Source organism: Quercus lobata, chromosome 12 (assembly GCF_001633185.2).
Source record: "Quercus lobata isolate SW786 chromosome 12, ValleyOak3.0 Primary Assembly, whole genome shotgun sequence".
Taxonomy (NCBI): domain Eukaryota; kingdom Viridiplantae; phylum Streptophyta; class Magnoliopsida; order Fagales; family Fagaceae; genus Quercus; species Quercus lobata.
The window spans coordinates 9,140,185-9,160,745 of NC_044915.1; the positions used below are offsets into that span (position 1 = coordinate 9,140,185).

The window sequence follows — 20,561 nt, forward strand, 5'->3', positions numbered from 1 at the left end:
ATCTATTTATTACCAAAACTCATGGTAATTATTCATCCTACATGTCCATTATTATGATTATCTATAGAGAAACTCATGAGAACATCACATTATTCCATTATAGTGGTTGTTACCATATTTATTTAAAACCCATGGTAAATATAATTCTCAAGAACAATATTGGAGGTCATTATTTAAAAAAGCCCCAAAGAAAATATCATTTACAAAGTAATCCATAGTAAAAATTATGAGAAACTATACAAGTTGTTATTTAAAGCCCATGAGAATTAATATCCAAAATCTATCATAAATATTTATTAAAAGCTCATTGATTCATTTTATTTCTACTAACAACTAAAACCCATGAGGAGTAAAAAGCTCATGGCAAAGCATGTCTTTAATGCCCATTTTTTTGGACCAAGAATCTCATGAAGTAGGGAACAAGCCCAAGCAAAGAAAGAGCCATGTGGCTTAACTAAAAGTGCTGAAATGGAGCAAAGTTCTAGCCGAAAAAGGTCCCCAGCAAAAGGCTTGAAAGTGGGCAACTAGCCCTTGTTCATCCCTAACCAAAAAACAACTAGAGATCCCTACAAGAGAATCAAGTCTTTGAGGATGATCTAGGGGCTATCTCATCAGTTTTTTGCCACCCTCTACCTGACGTGAACAGTGCCTGAGGGCTGTCATATCAACTGAAGTCTGAAGGATGATGGAACTCCATCATCTTCCTTAAGACTATACCTTTAATGGAAGGAGAGCTAAAACCAAGTTATCCAAACCTCAACAAATTGATGCTATAAATGTTAAAAATGTTTAAAACATGATTCATGTGCCAAGCCCATGAATCTTAAAGGGGAAAATTTGGGAACATGTGGTTTGGAGGGCATAAAGTGATTTCTAGCGGAACCCCCTGAAGTGGACTTAGAGTTTGAAACATGGCTTGAGGTGTTGAATCTTACTTCTTGAGGGACCAAATCTCAGTTGTAGCATTGGGATTCGTTCCTGATACATGCCTTAATCCCATTAATTAGGCTTAGTCCTAGAAATCTTGGCATTTAATGCAAAGCACTCTAAAATCCCATTATTACCCAAAGAGGCAAGGCAGCCCCTAAAGTAAATCTCCTACTTTTGACCAGAAATTCCAAGAAGATTAACCTTGATTCACTACCTCTGAGTAGTCCTACATTTTTGGATTCTTGTTAATTAATGCTTCTCTAAAGTACCATTATAAAAAGATGAACACCTCAGCCCACTGGAGGACAGCTACCCTCTCTCGAAACTCTTGGTTTATTTACTACTTCGTTCGTGGTTTAGCTTTTCTCAAGCTCATCACTCATCATCTTTAACCCACACTCATCTAATCTCAAATACTCTTTTCCCCCTTTCACACAATCACAACCCATAAATGTCTCTCAACTAGTCATAAACAGCCCATTACTCACAAAAAGCCTTAAGCTCAGTGCTAGTCCCATTCCACTCACTCAAAACAGCCCACATTACCTCATTCATGCCTTATGCACACATACTCACCAAAGTCTTAGTTTAATACTTGCCGCACTGAGCTAGGATCTGTCTCTCCCTTTATTCCATCCTATTTTTCCTCTTTTATTTGTAACTATGAAGGCTTTAATCTTTGTTTTGTATTATTATGATGAAGCCCATAATGTTTTGGAAATTATGGAAGTTTTTCTTATGTTGACTTAATAATAATAAGAAAAACATATGATTTTTACCATGTAAATACACTTATTAACCTGGAATTACCCTACCATAGGAGATAATACCGTACTGCTAGAACACTTATTTGAACTATGATGCTGTAAAAGGACTAATAATATAACAAACTAACAATAGTATCGTGTTTATTATGTTTTATTGTTGTCTTCTTGTTAGGGTGCAGCCTCTATCTCTTACTTGGGCAGATTTACACAACACCGAAAGCCTTTGCGCTTTATTTCAAGGGCCCATCGTCGAGTTTCGGCTTGCCTATCCCATATTCTATTTGGAAACATCAAAATTTTCCCCTCAACAATGTGTAAACTCAAAAGTTTGTATAATTGCGTATAGAGGTTACACATATCTTGAGATAAGAGAAAATAATTCTTGCCAATTTGGAATATAACTTGACTATTCCTATACCTACACTTTTCTAGCCCACATGCAACTTATTGCATTAAAAAGAAAGACACCTGCTTGATCAATACATTGGAGTATTACTCTGGCTTTTGAAAGCCACAACTGACATAAGTATAGTTTGCCTTCCTCTTATTCAATTTCTTTTTTATTTCTTAGCCTCTTTTTTTTTTTTTTTTTGAGAAACTTTTTATTTCTTAGCCTAAAGCTTGTTTATCCATTTTGTTTCTAAATTAGGGATTGTGCTAAACAATTGATGTGGCTCCACAAAATGGCCATGAAAAGCTGGGTTTGATTATTTTTGAGTTAAAGCTCTTTCACTACTTTTATCGGGTTAAAGTTCTTTCACAATAACATTTCAATGATGTGCTGTGCATTTTGTTATTAGTTTTCCTTTAATATTTTAATTATTCTCATGGTAAAAAATTGTAATCTTTAGTGTTCTATTTTATAATAAAAGTGGTATAATAATTTTGATCATACAATATGTGTTTACAAATTTGAAAATTACACAATACAGTGACTAATATAGATAGACATGCTTCATGCCTATTCAAGAATGCAAATATCGTTTTGATAAAATAAAAATAAAAATATCCTTCCATTATTTTTTTTTATATATATTCTTGATTGTGTGTTATTAAATTTATTTTTTCTTTTGTTAGACTTTATTTCAAATGCTGAAATAATTAAGTTTGAGCAAGAATACCACAATTCAAATCAATTGTTTCTCCTATAAATCTTAGAAAAATGATAACAGAATTTCATTATTCTTAAATAATTAGTGCACTAAAAATAATTAATATAGCAAAATAAATGTATTTATTCTATTAGATAAATAATGCATAACTATAGATAATTCATATATATGCAGGAAAATTATTGTGTACTCTCGGAGTACTATAAATTCGTACTACATCCTCTCATATGAATAGTGGGTCTCACTAATTAAATTTATGGTGGAACCTACCATTCATGTGAAAGGGGAGTACGCATTTATGGTACTCCGAGAATACGTATATATAATAAATATATACATTTACTCATTTGACTAATTCAATGAATTAATACTTTGATATAAATGCAATCTTTTGTTAAGGTAAAAACTTAAATTAATAAAATCTCAAAAAATGCATCACATGGTAGAAGCTCATGTTCTCTCACATGATATCTTTACTTATATATATTGAAGTGTTGTTCAAATAAATGAAAAAGAGTAAGGTTCCAAATCGGAATATCAATCAAACGAGTAGGAACTAGGTTGGACACGTCTAATAATTGGTGTTTCAATCGTTTCAACTGTTTTCCTATATAATCAAGTGTTTTTGCTTTAGGAAGGAGTCTTTTACATTAAATTTTTTTTTTTTTTAAAAAAAAAAAGTGCTTTTGCTTTAGTACGGTCATTTGTCTTGAAAGCTTGTAACTTTTGACTTAATTTTTCATAAGGTTGGCAGATTAGTTACCCAAGAAGTCGTTACAACATTTTACATGATTAATTTTGATGATGTCTAATAAAAGTAAATTTGTTGGTAGTATTGCTTCTCAAAAAAAAAAAAAAAAAAGGGTTAGGCTAAGGACGATTTTTTATTTTTTGGTAAATAACTATGGACGATACACAAAATTATAGGAGTCTTCAATGGTATCTCAAATGTCTATTATGGTTTCTATGGTCAATGTAACTTCAATTGTTAACAAATATTATATAATTCTTGTCATATAAGAGTTTGTTATTATTTTCCCAGAATAACAACTGAAAAAATTAAAATTAAAAAAGAAAAAAGAGAAAATGGGTTATCATGTAAAATGATAAAATTTATTTTTCGATGTTGCCTAATACTGTTCAATGTGATACAGTCACTTTTTCATTAGAAATAAAAAATGTATTAGGGAAGTGTAAATTTTACCCCTATCATACTTATTATTTACAATGAATCCATTATACATATATATATATATATATATATATATATTTTAGAGAGTTTCAACCTGTGGCGTCCGCTCCTGATAATAGATCTTTATTATCAGACCAAGACACCAATCAGTTTTTAATATAAGCTGGGATTGGATCTCAAATCTCTTATACAACCATTAATGATTTTACCAGTTCAGTTAACTAGAACTCACTTTTATATTTTAAATTATATATTACATACTTAAGGGTATATGTAGTGCCAAAATAAGGTATATCTAGGAAATAAAATAAAATTACAATTTTCATATTTGATCATATTAAAATAAAATTTCAAGTGAAATGATTATCCTGTTATGCTTCTACTCAACAAGAGGCATGAATTGGAATGGAAGATAATCCCCCATTTCTGAATTCATGTCTACTGGCAGATGCCATCATGCAAATAGAAATATCTTGTAATCCGAAAGGTTTCCTTGTCCTCGTTACTTTTTGTATTTTTATTAGATAGTATCTGCTTTAGATCAGACCAAAACACTAATAATTTTTTTTTGAAGTAGACAAAGATAGAACCCCAAATATTTTATTTAACTATTAAAGATTTTAACAATTAAGTTAACTAGAACCCACACTTTTTAGACATATTTGTTTTTAAAATAAAATTGTCATCTTTATTAAAAAAATTATTTATATTTGACCGGGGTCAACTACGAGTAAAAAGCCTACGCTGCCCGCGTCAGTTGGGTTTCATAAAGAAACCGTGTGAATGTAAAAACCACTTAAAGTAGTAGGACCCAAAACTTTATGGAGAGCTAGAGAGGACAAACAAAATGTTGGTAATCTCAGTCCCTAGTGGAAACTTAATCCTATATATATATATATGTCCCTCCCATTCAGCTTGTTTGTCATATCAAGCTTCGACACCCAGAAATTATAAGCTATCTAAAACATCACCCTGCTCCTCCCTGAGAGGAATTTGATCTCTCTGACGAAGAAAATGAAGGTAATGTTGAATACCATGCTCAACAATGGTTTAGAAGTTCTGTTCCTTATTGAACTTCCAAATTCCAATCATGTTATGTAATGTAATACTAACTGCCACTTATTAACTTCATTGCAGCAAAAGGTAGTGATCCGGGTGAACTTAAATAATGGCAAAAAGAATGCTCGGACCAAGGCCCTGCAGATTGCAGTTGGCGTACAAGGTAATCATTTTTTTCTTTCAATTTTTAACATTGAACCAAATTTACATGCTCTTTACGTACTTGTTTACTTTCTTAATTACTTCAATTAAGCTCAACAGAGTTTCATTTAGGAATTTAAATTAATTATCTTTCTTTTCGGTGCTTAAGGTGTTGAATCAGTATCTTTACAAGGTGAGGATAGCAGTCAAATTGTTGTTGTTGGGAATGACATTGATTCAGTCCACTTGACATCCTTGCTGAGGAAGAAAGTTGGATCTGCTGAGTTAATGAGTCTCTCACCAATCAGTTCTGAGGGGGAAAAACAACAAGAGCCCAAACACAATGGAATACAATCAATGGTTTGGCCAACTTATCAAGCTAGTGTGCCATATTATTATACGTATGACGTCCCAAATAACAACCAAGACTCTTGTACTATTATGTGACCACATGTATGAATTTTGTTACTAGCTAAAACTTAGGTAGAGTTTTTTAGATGTAGTAACTTAAATTCTACATATGGTTCATGCCATTGAATTTAATTCAAGAATCTCAAGTAGAGCACTATGTGTTAGAAGTGTGGAATGACTTTCTATGGTCTATCTCTTTAATAGAAAGAAAAAATTTGTAAAAGAAAGAGTAATTGACTAAGAAATATATTCATGTGATCTAATAAGAAATAAGGATCTAGTTCAAGGCATATGGTTTGTTGTTGAAATACATTTCTTCAGTGTTATTTGCAAAAGTTCTCTAAACTGAGCAATGGCTAGAAAATGGAATTCTGAACCTCTTAGTAGACCTCAAAAACATCTAATAAAGTGAGTAGAAGGAGATCTGAATATCATCAAATCCCACTTTATTTTATAACTTTGTTCACCTGTAGGGGCAGTAGACAAAAACTACTAAGGCAGTAAATTCAAGATGGAAAAACCTCACCCTTGCCTTAGGGTATATAATGAAATAACAACACTACATTGTTTTATCCTCAATGTTCATAATAACATGAATTTCTAAACTCAAAATACTGTACATTGGAAAATTTACTCAAAATACGCATTACTGTACATTGGAAATGTACTCAAAATACTGTACATTGTTTGCCATAACTAATAAAAACCATGCTTTTACTAGTCTTGGGCACGTCTCAGCCATTAGTCTGCTAGCCATGTATACACACTGTCAGCAAACCAGTCTGATCCCCAGTAAAAAAGAGGCCCTCAGGACCTATTTGAAGGGTCTGGACTTCTTGTTTTGCAAATAATCTGCCCGTCAGTGAATCTGAAACATAAATCACTAATATTAGTCAAATCCAAGAGGGAAAAGAAGACTTTTCACAAAGGGAAAATTGTACTCACATTGGCAGTTCATAGAGGTGGACAGATTTATCAGTACAAAAGCAATACAAGATTGGTTTAACATCCGGATCAGTCATCCCAGAAAGTGCAAGGATACCCTGTACCATGAAAAATCATGTCATCCAGATTCCAATTAGTTGACACCAGGGGCGGAGCCACATAGTGGCTTGGGGGGGCCGTGGCCCCTGCAAAATTTTTTTTTTCCCATTAGACTATGAAGAAAAAATAAATAGGCCCCCCCAACATTACACAACCGGCCCCCCCTACCCATTTCTCACCCATTCTCCCAGCCCTCAATCAAAAATTAGGAACACCCTCAAATTAAAAAAAAAAAAAAAAAAAAAAATTATCTGTTCTACTTTCAAGCAAAAAAAAAAAAAAAAAGCCCAAAAAAAATTTGAACTAAAATCTGAAAAAAAAAAAAAATATATGTAACAAAACCACGCCCACGGCGAGCCCATTACAGGTAGCTCGCTCACGGCAAGCCCACGGATTCTCAACCAAAAAAAAAAAAAATACAGAGAATCAGAAATTGAACCTATCACGTCGTTGGCGCCTAGCAGAATCCCATCACGTCGCGTCTTCGCTGGCAGAGAGATCAAATCCCAATACAAAAGCAAACCAAACACAGAACTCAGCAAACCAAACACAGAACATAGAGGTGTTTATCAAAAAACAAAAAAATCCCCAATACACAAACCAAAACCACACCCAGTAACCCACGGACGGTCACGTCGCCGTCGTCGTCGCCGCAGTGAGCTCATCGTTGTAGTTGTCGCTCGCCCGGCCGCCCCTCATCGCAGATCGGAGATCGGAGAACACAGATCGCTTTGCCTCTGCTCTGGTGCTTGGTGCTCGCCGCTCGGTGCTCCCTCCGGCCCTCCCTCAAGGTATTTCGCTCTTTTTCTCTCTGACTCTCTCTCAGTCTCTCGCTCTTTATCTCACTGAAATTAAAAAGGAAATGAATCGCAGATCGACATCGTAGACAGTAGATCGATCATCGACTCATCGTTCTGCGCCTCTGCCTCTGTTCCAGTGAGCGGTGCTCGTTGCTTCCTCCGGCAGTCCGGCCCTCCCTCAAGGTTTTTCTCTCTGACTCTCTCTCAAACTCTCAGTCTCTCTCTCTTTATCCCAATGAATGACTGAATAAAGAATGAAATGAAACTCAGCATCTTTTTTTTTTTTTTTTTTTTTTTGATGTGGAACTGTGAGAATCTGATTGGCCAATTTGGCTGACTTTCACTTCTTTTTTTTTTTTTTTTTTCTTTTTAAATTTGGCTGTCCACACATTGTGCTCCCTTGCATCTTACACGCCTGCACTCATAAACAATATATATATATATATTTTTTTTTTTTTTTGGGTCCTGTTGTACAACCACAACAATGTTTGTGTGTTTGTGTGTTATAAGTGTTTTTGTTTTTGGTTGATGTGTTTGTGTGTTGGGTTGGGCTTGTTGTATTCTATTTGGTTTGGACTTCTTTAAGGCTCAGAAACTTTGAATGGATTTTGAAGTTATTCATTGCAGTACTTGGGCTTGAGCTTCACATATTACCCAAGTTTCAATTTTGGAATTAAAACTTGGAAAAAAACAATTTAAAAATTATTTGAAAATCATATAATATAAATAATATCGGTTTTTTTTTTTTTTTTTTTTTAAAGGACTTCACCATCCAACTTTTATTGATTAATATTATTTTAGTTGCGGTCCATTAGCTAATGGATACAATAGGTAGTTAATTAGTTACAGTATCACTATTATACTATAATTAGTTAATTGTATAATTAATGACAAATAAATTAAACCAATATAGTTTATTGTTACACTAAACAACAGTAATTAAAGATATATAATTAAATTAACCAATACATTATAAAAGACAAATTAATTAAATTATTTTTGTTTTTGTTTGAGGGGTTATTATTAATTAAAGTTGTATTAAAAATGGGTTGACTGTTTAAATTATAGTGGAAAATTTGTTTTTTTCTTGAGTATGAATAACATTCATATAATTAAGTAAAAATTTCTAATTAAAATTTTATTTTTAAAAATTTTTTTCAGGTTAATTTTTGAGTCATATTCTTAAAGCTAAAAGAATTATGAGCAAACGACAAACAATTGACGCATTCTTTAAGAAAAAAGATGTTAGCAATTCAGAAATTAGAACACCTGTGGCTATAGAAACAAATGTTAATACTTCAATGCCTGATGTACATCCCTCCAAATATCCAAAACTTCAATTTGAAGAGATAGATCGTGATCCAGGATCACGTAAACAAATATGTGAATTTCCTATCAACAAATAAGATGAAATCCGACGAGCTTATATCGAAAATACTGTCTCTGTGGACGTAGGCAAATTGCCGAACCACGTAAATACTGTCTTGTACGTGTGATTGTTTTTCTTTTGGCGTTTTCTTTTCTCTATTTTTTTTTTCTCACAGGTTTGGAATTTCGGTTGAATTCCCAACATGTTCAAGTATATGATGATATATGAAAGTTGATAATTTTGTATCCAATAGACTTAAGAATTATATTTAGTATATTTTTGTTACAACCCGGCCCCCCCAAGTATTCATTCCTGGCTACGCCCCTGGTTGACACAGTATCATCAACATGATACTGAAAGTGATTCTAGTTCAGAACCTAGAGACATCACAACATTGAAAGTGATTCTAGTTCAGAACCTAGCCAGTCATCTCCACGATTCTTTTGTTCCATAGACACAATCTTCCCACCAGCCAGGTCTCCAAGTCAATCGCCTCCATGAATCTCTTTTTCCATAGAGACATTCTTCCCCCCAGCCAGGTCTCCAAGTCAATCAGAGAGTTCCGAAAATTATGAAGAAATGTGAGTTGTAAAGGCACTTGTACAAGCTGAGGTAAAGGTTCAGGCAAAAGATGGTAATGCTGATGACAGAGCTGCTGAAGCTGGTGATAAAGCAGCTGGTAAACGACCTGCAGTATATTTATAATAGGCAAAACTGCAGGTAGCATAAGTTAGCTAAGAAGGATAGAGTCTGTGCACGTGTCAGTGATCTAGAATGATTGAATCAGAGTTTGTTAATCCATTCCACATTATACGGAGGTAGTTATGGTATATATAAGCGATAATAGAATTTCTCATTTCCATTGGAATCGTTTCTATTCTCTTAGTTTTCTTCTTCATTTCCTATCTTGCATTGCTTTACTTTTCACGAGTAAGCATGATGACCGAAAAGTATTGAAATTCCAGTCATGCACGCAGCACGCTTTTATTTCATACTAATTAACACTTCTAAATTTTATTGCAACAAAAGATAGTGATCGAGCTCACCTCAATTTTATGTCTTTTATCTGATCATTGTAAAAATTGTTTAGGAATTCATCATCATGAAGGGACCCAACACCATAGAGTGCTGATTTTTTCGTCGTCTAATAACTTATAAATAAATATTCCTAATGAAATTTTCATTTTCATTGAATCTTGTCATATTATTTGTGAGATTTGTTCTATTTTGGATGCTTGAACCAACATACTACTAGCCCATGTATGGATTTATAAATGAAAGCTAATTGTATTTTAAAGAAAATCTTCTATGTTTAATTTGAAACGTAACATACCCACCACTGCTGATATTGGTACATAAGGGACCCTTGAGGGAAACGTTTCTCACTATTTATTTTAGTGTAATTTTTCTTTGATAGAATACTTTACTAGTCTATAAATATATATATATATATATATATATATATATATATATAAAACCGAAACTTTTGAAACTTCCACAATTTTCCACGTCAGCACAATATTAAAAAAATAAAAAACCAAAAAAGCACAGTATTAAAAAATTAAAAAGAAAATAATAAAACCAAAAAAAAAAAAAAAGTCCTTTCCCATTCCCTTTCATGATGGTTTTCACGATGCTCTCCTTTTCCCAAATTCTCTGCCTTTCCCACCATCGACCATCGATCATCTACCTTCTTCAGACAAGAGAAATAACCCCACATCTGAGGGTGGGAATGTAAAAAAGAAATTATTATTTTACCTTATCTTTCTCTCTCTTCAAGCATAACTCTCAGCTTTCCTCTCTCTCACATCTCGGCTCTGTCTATCTCAGTTCAAAAGCTTGAAGGCTGTAGCGATGGCAGAAGCAAGGGACGACGATGGCAGGGGTAGGAAGACAGTGAAAGCAGCGGTGGCTTGAAAAACAACTCTCAGCTTTCCTCTCTCTCACATCTCGGCTCTGTCTCTCTCAATTCAAAAGTTTGAAGGCTGCGGCGATGGCAGAAGCAAGGGACGATGGCGGCAAGGGTAGGAAGATAGTGAAAGTAGCAGTGGCTTGAAAATTTTTCATTTCTGGGTTTTTGTTTCACTTGTCGTGGTCATGGATAGTGGGCTTAGCTCACCGTGGGTTGTGGGCCATGGGTGATGGGTGATAGGCTTTGCTCGCCGGTAGTTGCTGGGTGTTTGGGTGGCTTTGAATGTTGGTTTGGTGGTCGTTTGGGTGTTGGTTTGATTGGTGGATGTTTGGTTTGGTGGGTCTTTAGGTGGCTTCAAATCGGCCTCCACCTCCCTCTCTCATGCCTTGATGGGTATGGGTCGAGCGTCGTGGGGCTGTGTCCCCTTCACCTTCGATGGTTCTGTATCGACCTAGCCCGTCGAGACCGGCCTAAAGTTATTATCTTATAAACCTATAATATATATATATATATATTTTTTTTTTTTTTATGAATCTGAACTCTATAACTATATATATAAACCTTTCAAGATGCTTTTTTTTTCACGGTTGTACAATTTCTAGGTTTATTGCTATTGCCTTTCTCTTCATTCTTTTCCTCCATTCGAATTAGAGTTAAAGGTATGGTATTTGTTTGCCTTTGTGATAACCCCAGCCTATTTTTAGTGTGGATTTCTTAACTTTTTTTTTGAATTTTAGTTATATGTTTTTGTGTGAAAACTGAGCTATTGGTCAATTTGAATTGTTTTTGTATGGAAACTAAGCTACGGTTTATTTTTTTACCCCAGCCTATTTTGTATTATAAAGTTGATTGAATTGTAGTTTTTGTGCACACACTTAGATAGTCAATTTGAATATATGTTTTTGTGTAGAAATTGAGCTATTGGTCAATTTGAATTGTTTTTGTGTGGAAACTGAGCTATGGGTTTGAATTTGTTCAGTGGAATTGTAGCTTTTGTGCACACACTTAGATAATCAATTTGAATATATGTTTTTGTGTGGAAACTAAGCTATTAGTCAATTTGAATTGTTTTTGTGTGGAAACTAAGCTATGGGTTTGAATTTGTTTAGTGGAAACTGAGCGAGGTGGAGTTATCAGCTTGCTTCCTAATAATCATAACGAAATTGGTGTGGAGTACGTTGAGGTTAGTTATTCATTACATTGTTCATATTGAATTATGTCTTTTTTTTTTTCTTTTTTTTTTTTATTTTTTTTTCTTTTCTTTACAGATATGGAGCAGGTTTTTAAATCTACTTTTATGCTTGGATATATATGTTTCTTTTCATAGATATAAATTAATTTTCTGTAACATTTTCTTCTTTGGTATATTTTGTTGTTAGAAGTATGGCTTTGATTATGTGTGGTTTATATGTAAAATTTGTATATTGACGTCTTGAATTGAGGTTGATTTTGGGTATAGCTGACATCAGGTAGTTGATTTTGTACAGTTGATTTTGTATATAAAACAACCTTTTAAATTCTAATGTCATCATATTATTCCTCTCATTGCAAATTGAACCAAATTCAATGGAAATCCCCCACTTGGGTTTTGCCCTATTTATGGGTTGAAAATATATATCTGGGTTTTTTGTAATCCTGGGATCTAACTTTGGTTTTGAATATATTATATATATGAAATTAATGGGCAGCAATGTAGTGTATTGGTGTGTAAAATTGTTGTGCCCAATGCATTGGACAATATGGAGATGCTGTAAATGGCACATTTGAGGTTGATGACCCCCCCTACTGTTTTCCCAATTAGGTAATAGTTAATAGGATGAACCTGTGGAAACATTGTTAATGTGGTTTTGTTTTTTGTTTTTTGTTTTTTTAGCTCACATAGTGAGTGATGGGACCCAAGTGAAAATGGATACATATTTAGAAACATTGATTAGGAAAAAGGAAATAAGTTGAACCAGGGGAAACATTATGAAGATACAAAAAACACTTTAAAGTTGTCTTTCAATCTCTAAGATTTTCTATGAACAATTTGGTTTTAATGAATTTGTGATTTTGGTACTAAAGACGTATTGGAACAAAGGAAATTTTTTTGCTTTTATGCACAATTTGGTTTTAAAGAATTTGTGATTTTGATACTAAAGACATATTGGAACAAAGGAAATTTTTTTGCTTTTATTCACAATTTGGTTTTACATTGAAACATAGAGGAATTAAACTCTTATATTTAGTTATTTGAGGTTTTTTTTTTAGTATAGCATTAACTATTTGTCTATATACATCTAATTTCTAAATATTGTAGTGTTCTCTTTACATTTAAAAAACTCATGAGACTCAATTTGAATTGTAACTTATCATGTTTAAATAATTTCTTTTGAATTTTAAGTAATTAATATTTGCATTGGCATGCTGTTGAGATTCAATAGTTGTGTCTTTAAAATCAAGAGGAACTGAAAAAAAATATCTAAACTTCAACATTTTTTAAATATAATGAATGCATTGAATATTTAGTGGAAGACATGAAATAAATGAAATTGAAAAATAAGAACGTGCAACTAGAGAATTGATGCTGAATTCCAATAGCTAATGTCATATCATTTGGAAAAAATTGGTAACTTTCCCGTACATCGTACGGGTTAGCGACTAGTATAGTTTAAAGGCTTAAAAGGTGAGATCCAGCTCTTTCTAGGTAATCTCAATGGTCATTTGCCTAGGCTATAAAGGTTAAAGGGTTACTTTCAACCTTTAACTTTTCTTCATGGGAATAGAAAGTGTGTCCTCGAATGAATTATGATGCTAAAATAAAATTTTAATTTATGGCGCTTTATAATGATTGTTTATTATATATTAAATAAAAAACCAGTTTATTTTTTATTTATGTGTAGGCGGAGTTTAAAAATTAGATAATTCTTACATAAAATGACGGTAATTCTCATATTTAGACACAGTCGTGACCGGGTCAACTAAAAAGGAAGAACCGAAGAAAACCCATGCCCCTATGGGTAGTCCAAAAAACACAACAATCCATTCATTGGCTTTTCATAAAAGATAACCACGTGCTTGCCTTCTAAAAGAAAACAATACCCAACTATAAATATAAATGTGTGTATATATATATATATATATATATAAACGATAATTTTTTTTTCCTTTACTTTTAAGGACAATTGCAAATTTCATTGTCTAGAGTAAGAGATCCTTATTGTGCTTGTCATCTATTAAAGTAAGATATATTTTTTCATTTTATACTTTTCTTATATTGACTTATATAAGTTTAGTTAGGTAAAATGATGTTTACCATTTAAGTTGATCATTGTGCATTTGGAAACTAATAATTAAAAGCTAGTTTTTTGCTTAAATTATCTAAAATTTATGGGTCCCATATTACTTTTTGTTTTAGCTTTATTGCAAATAATTTAATTTTCATTCATTTGGAAATAAGTTAGCTTATAGTTTTTTTTTTTTTTTGGTCTCATATTATGCAAATAAGCTACCAAAAATAAGCAAAAAAATCATTTAAATGGTAGCTACTTGTGATTTAAACGATTATTGAACCAAAAAAAATCCTAATTTAAACTCTTTTTAGATTGATCTAACATGTTCAAAGAATATTATTTGTGATCAATATCATTTAAATGGTAGTTTATAATTTACAAATTGACTAGATGAAAAAAAAATATTTTGATTATATGAACTAACTTGATTTAAATATATTCATCATATGTGATTAAGATAAGTTATCATGGTATATATTTTCACTTAGGTCTATCCTCTCATTTTGATTGTAGCTGTTAAATTTATTTGACTTAAATGATTATTGTCTTAGTCTTGTGATGGAGGATGAAAGTAAAGGAAAGTGCTACATCCACAATATTTTCACAACAAGTTATAGTTGGTAATTTGTTATTGGTTTTAATTTGAATCTACAACTTAAATTACTTTTTTACCCACCCATAACAGTTAATAATAATCTGCCACTTAAGATTTGTTGTGAAAAAGTTGTGAACATAGCATTTCTTTTAAACTAAATTGTGATGCAGAAATTGGGAGCAACTATGTAACACTTGTTGGAAATTGGTTTTGCATCTCATACAAAACCCACAATGGAAGTAATAAAAGGATCTACTTCATTCATGTGAGATAACATGGAATATTTAGAATTTTAGAAACAAAGAATAGAAAGGCATACCTTGATGCAGTGAAATTCAAAACAAAAGAAGATGGAACTTGGGAAGACCTTTAATCTTCACCCCAATTCCAAATATGTCCAAGATATGTGGTTTCTCAATCAATTATGTACACATTTGTTCAAGAGAGAATGTGTCATACATTATATCATACACAGCATCGTACAATAGGATTTTAGGACACTAAATCTAACAACACTAGCAATAGTGACTCAAGAATTGAAATGCTCAAGGAGGGTTAGTAAAAGCATAGTCACACTTTCATAAAGCAGGGGCTTTGGCTTTAAGAAGAGTTTATGATCTTAAAGGCTAGCAACCCAAGCTCTTGCAAAATGGGCAAGTAACCCCAGGTTTTTCGGATGTCCGAAAAGTTGTAATTTATCATATGCTTTTATTTTAGGCCTTGTTGTATTATGTATAATTTTTTTGAGAATATTTGTTTTTTAGTTTATGAAGTTTTCTTATTATCAGCAGCAAAAGAATAACCTTTTTTTTTTTAATCTATTGTACTCATTTGGCACAACTTATATATTTTTTTTCAGTTCTTTGAAATAAACTATTTAAAAAAACCTCCATTTAGGGAAAAAAAAGAAGCTGTTCTAGAAATAAAAAAGTTTGGTTTCAAAAAGCATATGAATCAAACGAGTAAGAACTTCCTAGCAGGAAAGTAGGAAGCAGGAACACGTCCAATAATTGAGTCATGTCGTGATATTCGTCATTCCATTACAAAGATAGATTTAATAATAGAGAAGTTTCTACTAATTTTCTTTATATCATCACGTGCTTTTGCTTTAGGTCTAATCGCTTTTAGATTAAAAAAGAAAAAGTGCTTTTGCTTTAATTTTCCATAAGGTTGGCAGATTAATTATGACGGATGTGTAGCAAAAGTAGTTGCGTTAGTAGCATTGCTTTTAGTTAGACAAAGAATAATACTTAAAAGAGAAATGTGGTATTTAACAATATTTTCACAATAAATTTTTTTTAGCTAATTATTACTAGTAGATAAAAAAATAATTTCAGTAATAGATTTAAATTAAAAAAATAATAATTTATCACATAAAATTCATTGTAAAAATAGTATAGACGTAACTCTTTTTCTACTTAAAATTATAAGAGTCGTTCACCAGTTCCACAAATGTTTATTACGGTGTTAGAGTTCAATGCAATTTCAGTAATTGAATATTATAAAATTATTGTAATGTATAAAAGTATGTTATTCTTTGTCTAAAAAGAGGAACAAATGAAAATTAAAAAAATAAAAATAAAATGGATTATCATGTGATGTGACAACTTATCATAGTAGAACTCTACTATCACAATCTAACTTGAAAAAAAAAATGATAAAAAAAAAATTGTAATTTTTCTATTCGATATGACATGAGTTACTTTCTTCTTTGGTAAAAGGGAAAAACAAAAAAGGTGTAGAGAGTGTAAAATATAGCTTCTTATACATGTTTGTTAATTTATACCGGATTCAGTCCATGGTTAAACTGGATTCATTTCAAAATTTTGTTTGATCTTGATCAAACTTCAGTCCACAAATGATGGCAGTCCTTATATTTGAATTTGACCTCGTCAACTATAAGTCAGGCATACCATTCAATTATTTGGGTTTCATAAAGAAACCGCGTGTAACGGTGTAAGCTTCATTAAGTAGTTGACCATACTTTCTGGACATGATAAACAATTAGTGTAACTGTGAACTTAAACTTACGCCTATATATATCAAGCTACGACACTAGCTACCTAAACACACTTTGCTCCCAGATAAGATTTTGAACTCTCTGGCGAAGATAATATATCCTTTTCTTTTTGTTTCTTTCTGACATTAAGCAACAACACCCAGAATTAGCTAGCTAAACAAAGCACCCTGCAGCTCCCTGATAAGAATTTGAACTCTCTCACCAGGAAAATGAAGGTAATAATGAATACCATGCTGAACAATTATTTACAAGTTCTGTTCCTTTATGTACTCCTAAGCATTTTTATGTCATTAATTGACACTTCTATACTTTATTGCAGCAAAAGGTAGTGATCAGGGTCACCTTAAATAATGGCAAAAAAAATGCTCGGTCCAAGGCCATGCAGATTGCAGTTGGTCTACAAGGTACTCATTTTTATGTCTTTTATCTGATCATTGAACTGATTAGGAATTTAAAACTAATGATCAAATTGTTTTTCTTTTGGGTTCTTAAGGCGTGGAATCTGTGTCTCTACAAGGTGAGGACAGCAGTCAGATTGTTGTTGTTGGGGATGACATTGATTCACTCAACTTGACATCTTTGCTGAGGAAGAAAGTTGGATTTGCTGAGTTAACGAGTGTCTCACCGGTCAGTACTGAGGGGGAAAAACCAAAGCAAGAGACCAAACCCAGTGAATCTGGAATACAATCATTGGTTTGGCCAACCTATCAAGCTGGTGTACCATATTATTATCAACCTAGTGCGCCATATTATGCATATGAAGTCGCGGGTTACAACCAGAACTCTTGCATTATTATGTGACCTACATGTAGGAATTATTTGATGGCTACAACTTGGGTAAAATTTCTTAGGTGCTGTAACTTGATTCTACGTATATATGATTCTTGAGATTGAATTTGATTTAAGAATCAAAAGTAAGAGCACTTAAAGTATAGAAATCTAGGAAGTGTGGATTGATTATATATGGTTCTCATTAAGTGGGAAAGAGAAAATTTTGTTTTAAAGCATGATATGAAGTGATAATAAAATTATAGAGAGAGTGTTGTATAAGAGATTATTTTCATGTAATGGGAATGTGGTTTTTTGTTGAAATAAATTTCTTCAATATAGCATTAACAAAAATTCTCTAAACTGAGCAATTGGTGGAAAATGGACCTCTAATTAAACCTCCAAGTCGACCTCAAAATATCTAATAAAGCGGGGATAAGAGATCTGAGGTTTTAGTTAACTCAATTGGTAAAGTCTCTGATGGTTAAATAAGAAATTTGGGATTCAATCCCCACCTACATCAAAAACTAATTAGTGTCTTTGTTTAATGATAATAAGCATTATCAAGAATAAACGCTATAGGTTGAAACTCTTTAAAAATAAAAAAATAAAAAATAAAAAATAAAAAACCAATTAAGCCATGTTAAGGCCGTATTAGGGATTCATCATCATAAAAGACCCAACACCATAGAATACTATAAATAAAGATAAAAATTAGCTAAAATAGTATAGTAGAACTCAAAAATAATACCAAAAAGTGCAGTGAGGCTTATGAATAGTAGCAAAAAAAAAAAAAACTGAATAGTAAAATAAGCTGGTTTTTTAAGTTAGAGCCTAACACACACCTAATAACTTATAAATAAAATATCCTCGATGAAGTTGTCATTTTCATTGAATCTAGTCAAATTCTTTGTGAGATTCGTTCTATTTTGGAGGCTTGAACAAACATACTAATAGCCCATATATGGATTTATAAATGAAAGGTAATTGTGTTAGAAGTATTGGTTAAATGATTTAGGGTCCGTTTGGGAACAACTTATTTACTGAAACTGAAAATTTTCTGTTGAAAGTACTGTAAATAAAGGTAAAAGCTAGCCAAAATAGTATAGTGAAACTCATGAATAATATCAAAAAGTGCAGTGAGACCCATGAATAGTAGCAAAAATAAGTTAAATAGTAAACAAGCTGACTTTAAACTCTAATCTCAAATGTAACTTAAATTTACTATATTCTAATAACTTAAGATTTTAGGACAATCAATAATTTAACATGGTATCAGAGCATAAGATCCTGACTTCGATCCTTGTCTCCTTCACTCTACCTCCCATTTAAATTTCCACATGTTGGGTCTCACTCATTAAAAGGTAGTTTTGGCTTACATGTAAGAGGGAGTGTTAGAAATATTAGTTAAATGATTAAATTTACCATATCCTAATAGTTTAAACTTTTGGGACAATCCATAATTTAACAAATTGTATTTAAAAGAAAGTCTTCTATGGTTCATTCCAAACAAAAAAAGAGTCAATTTCAACAATAAAGATATCATTTGTATACTTAAGAGTATAAATGGTGTTACGTTATTTTAAAATTTTTAAATGATATAACACTAAATACATATTTATATATTTAATATCTAATATGAACTATAAAATTAATTGGTTTCATATTCTGGCATCTACTAGTGGATCTAATCTATTTATTAAACCAATATGTTTTTTCTAGAGTGGAGCTTAAGACATTGTATGATGAGTTGCAGGCATTGTAGTTGTAATGTTTTTTTTTAAGTACTCACAACACTAATATAAAACTTATGTTGGAAAATAGAAAATAATTTTTCAAGAGATATTTATATATATTTTTTGATATTTGGTATAGCATAATAGTCTGGTGTTTGGAAAATTAATCAACTGAAAATGTAATATACCCAGCACGACCACTATCGAATTAAGTGACCCTTCAGGGAAACTGGAAAAGTTTCATTCTATTTATTTCAATGCAATCTTTCTATGATTGAATACTTTACTAGCATAATTTAAAGGCTCAGAAGGTGAATTCCAGCTCTTTCTAGGTAACCTCAATTGTCATTTGCCTGAGTTATAAAGGTTAAGGGGTTTCAAACTTTCAACTTTTCTTCATGCAAATAGAAAGTTCATCCTACTATGAATTCTGATGCTCAAATAAAAATTCAATTTATGGTACTCACTTTATGATGACTGCTCATTATCATCAAATAAGAACATCAGTTGATTTTTTATATAAACCGGGTTCAAAAATTAGATAATCCATACATAAAATGACAACAATTCTCATATGTAGACATGAGTCGTAACCAGATCAACTAAAGAGAAGAACCTTAAGAAAGCCCATGCCCCTGTGGGTAGTCCAAGAAAGACCACAAAGCATTCATTGGCTTTTCATAAAGAGAACCGTGTGTTTGCCTTCTAAAAGCACAATACCCAACTTTTTGTAGGGCATTCCTCTACAACTTTTACTGGACAGATAAAAGGTAGTGTAAATTTTTGTTTAGACTAAAATTGGTTTATACCACTGCCTCCACAAAAAAGTTGAAAATTTTTTATACACTTCCCCCCTATGGATCCTATCCTATAAGCTATTGTGAATCTTTTGATTGCATAAAAAAATAGTTTTGTCTATAACGTGTTTGATAACTATACTTTTAAATTATTCCGAAGAATCATTTTTCAAGACCTTGTAAACAAAAAAGTAGAAGTCAAAAGTTTGTTATTCTTACTACAAAATAAGTTATCTTATTCCCCTCCTCCCTATTTAAGGGAATCTACGTAAAAGGATCTCCTAAGATTTATATCCTCTTTTGAATTAAATTTCAAAATTTTAATTTTTGTCGATTGAAATCTCAAACTTATAAATCCTTTTTAGTTTGAACAACTTGTTTATATCTTGACATTAAAGGAATAGAGAAAAATGAGTCTCTATTGATAAAACTATGGGTTCCACTTTGGTAATCAAATTTATTTTTTCTGCCAATCACTTTCTTACTCTTAAGCAAAACTTGTCTTTCCAAACAAAGATTAGTATCTTTGTTAACTTTTCTAGTTTCAAAAATTGCATACTTACTACTAGTTGTGTGCTAACTATTTATTCATAGAGTTCTTAGTGGTATATTTTTTTTTCCCTTGAAGGGAAGATT

The 20,561-nt window shown here is 32.0% G+C and overlaps 2 protein-coding genes across 2 annotated transcripts; both read left to right on the top strand.

Moving 5' to 3' along the window:
* Positions 1 to 4,932: 4,932 nt before the first annotated feature.
* LOC115970756 (heavy metal-associated isoprenylated plant protein 47-like) lies at positions 4,933 to 5,902 on the top strand. The gene is made up of 3 exons (XM_031090361.1): positions 4,933 to 5,021; positions 5,139 to 5,223; positions 5,371 to 5,902. The coding sequence occupies exons 1-3, from the start codon at positions 5,016 to 5,018 to the stop codon at positions 5,646 to 5,648; spliced, it is 369 nt and encodes a 122-aa protein (XP_030946221.1). The 5' UTR covers positions 4,933 to 5,015; the 3' UTR covers positions 5,649 to 5,902.
* Positions 5,903 to 16,666: 10,764 nt separating this feature from the next.
* Positions 16,667 to 17,683, top strand: LOC115970755 (heavy metal-associated isoprenylated plant protein 46-like). Its single transcript, XM_031090360.1, has 3 exons — positions 16,667 to 16,839; positions 16,944 to 17,028; positions 17,118 to 17,683. Exons 1-3 carry the CDS (start codon positions 16,834 to 16,836, stop codon positions 17,423 to 17,425), a joined length of 399 nt encoding a protein of 132 aa, XP_030946220.1. The 5' UTR covers positions 16,667 to 16,833; the 3' UTR covers positions 17,426 to 17,683.
* Positions 17,684 to 20,561: the final 2,878 nt, after the last annotated feature.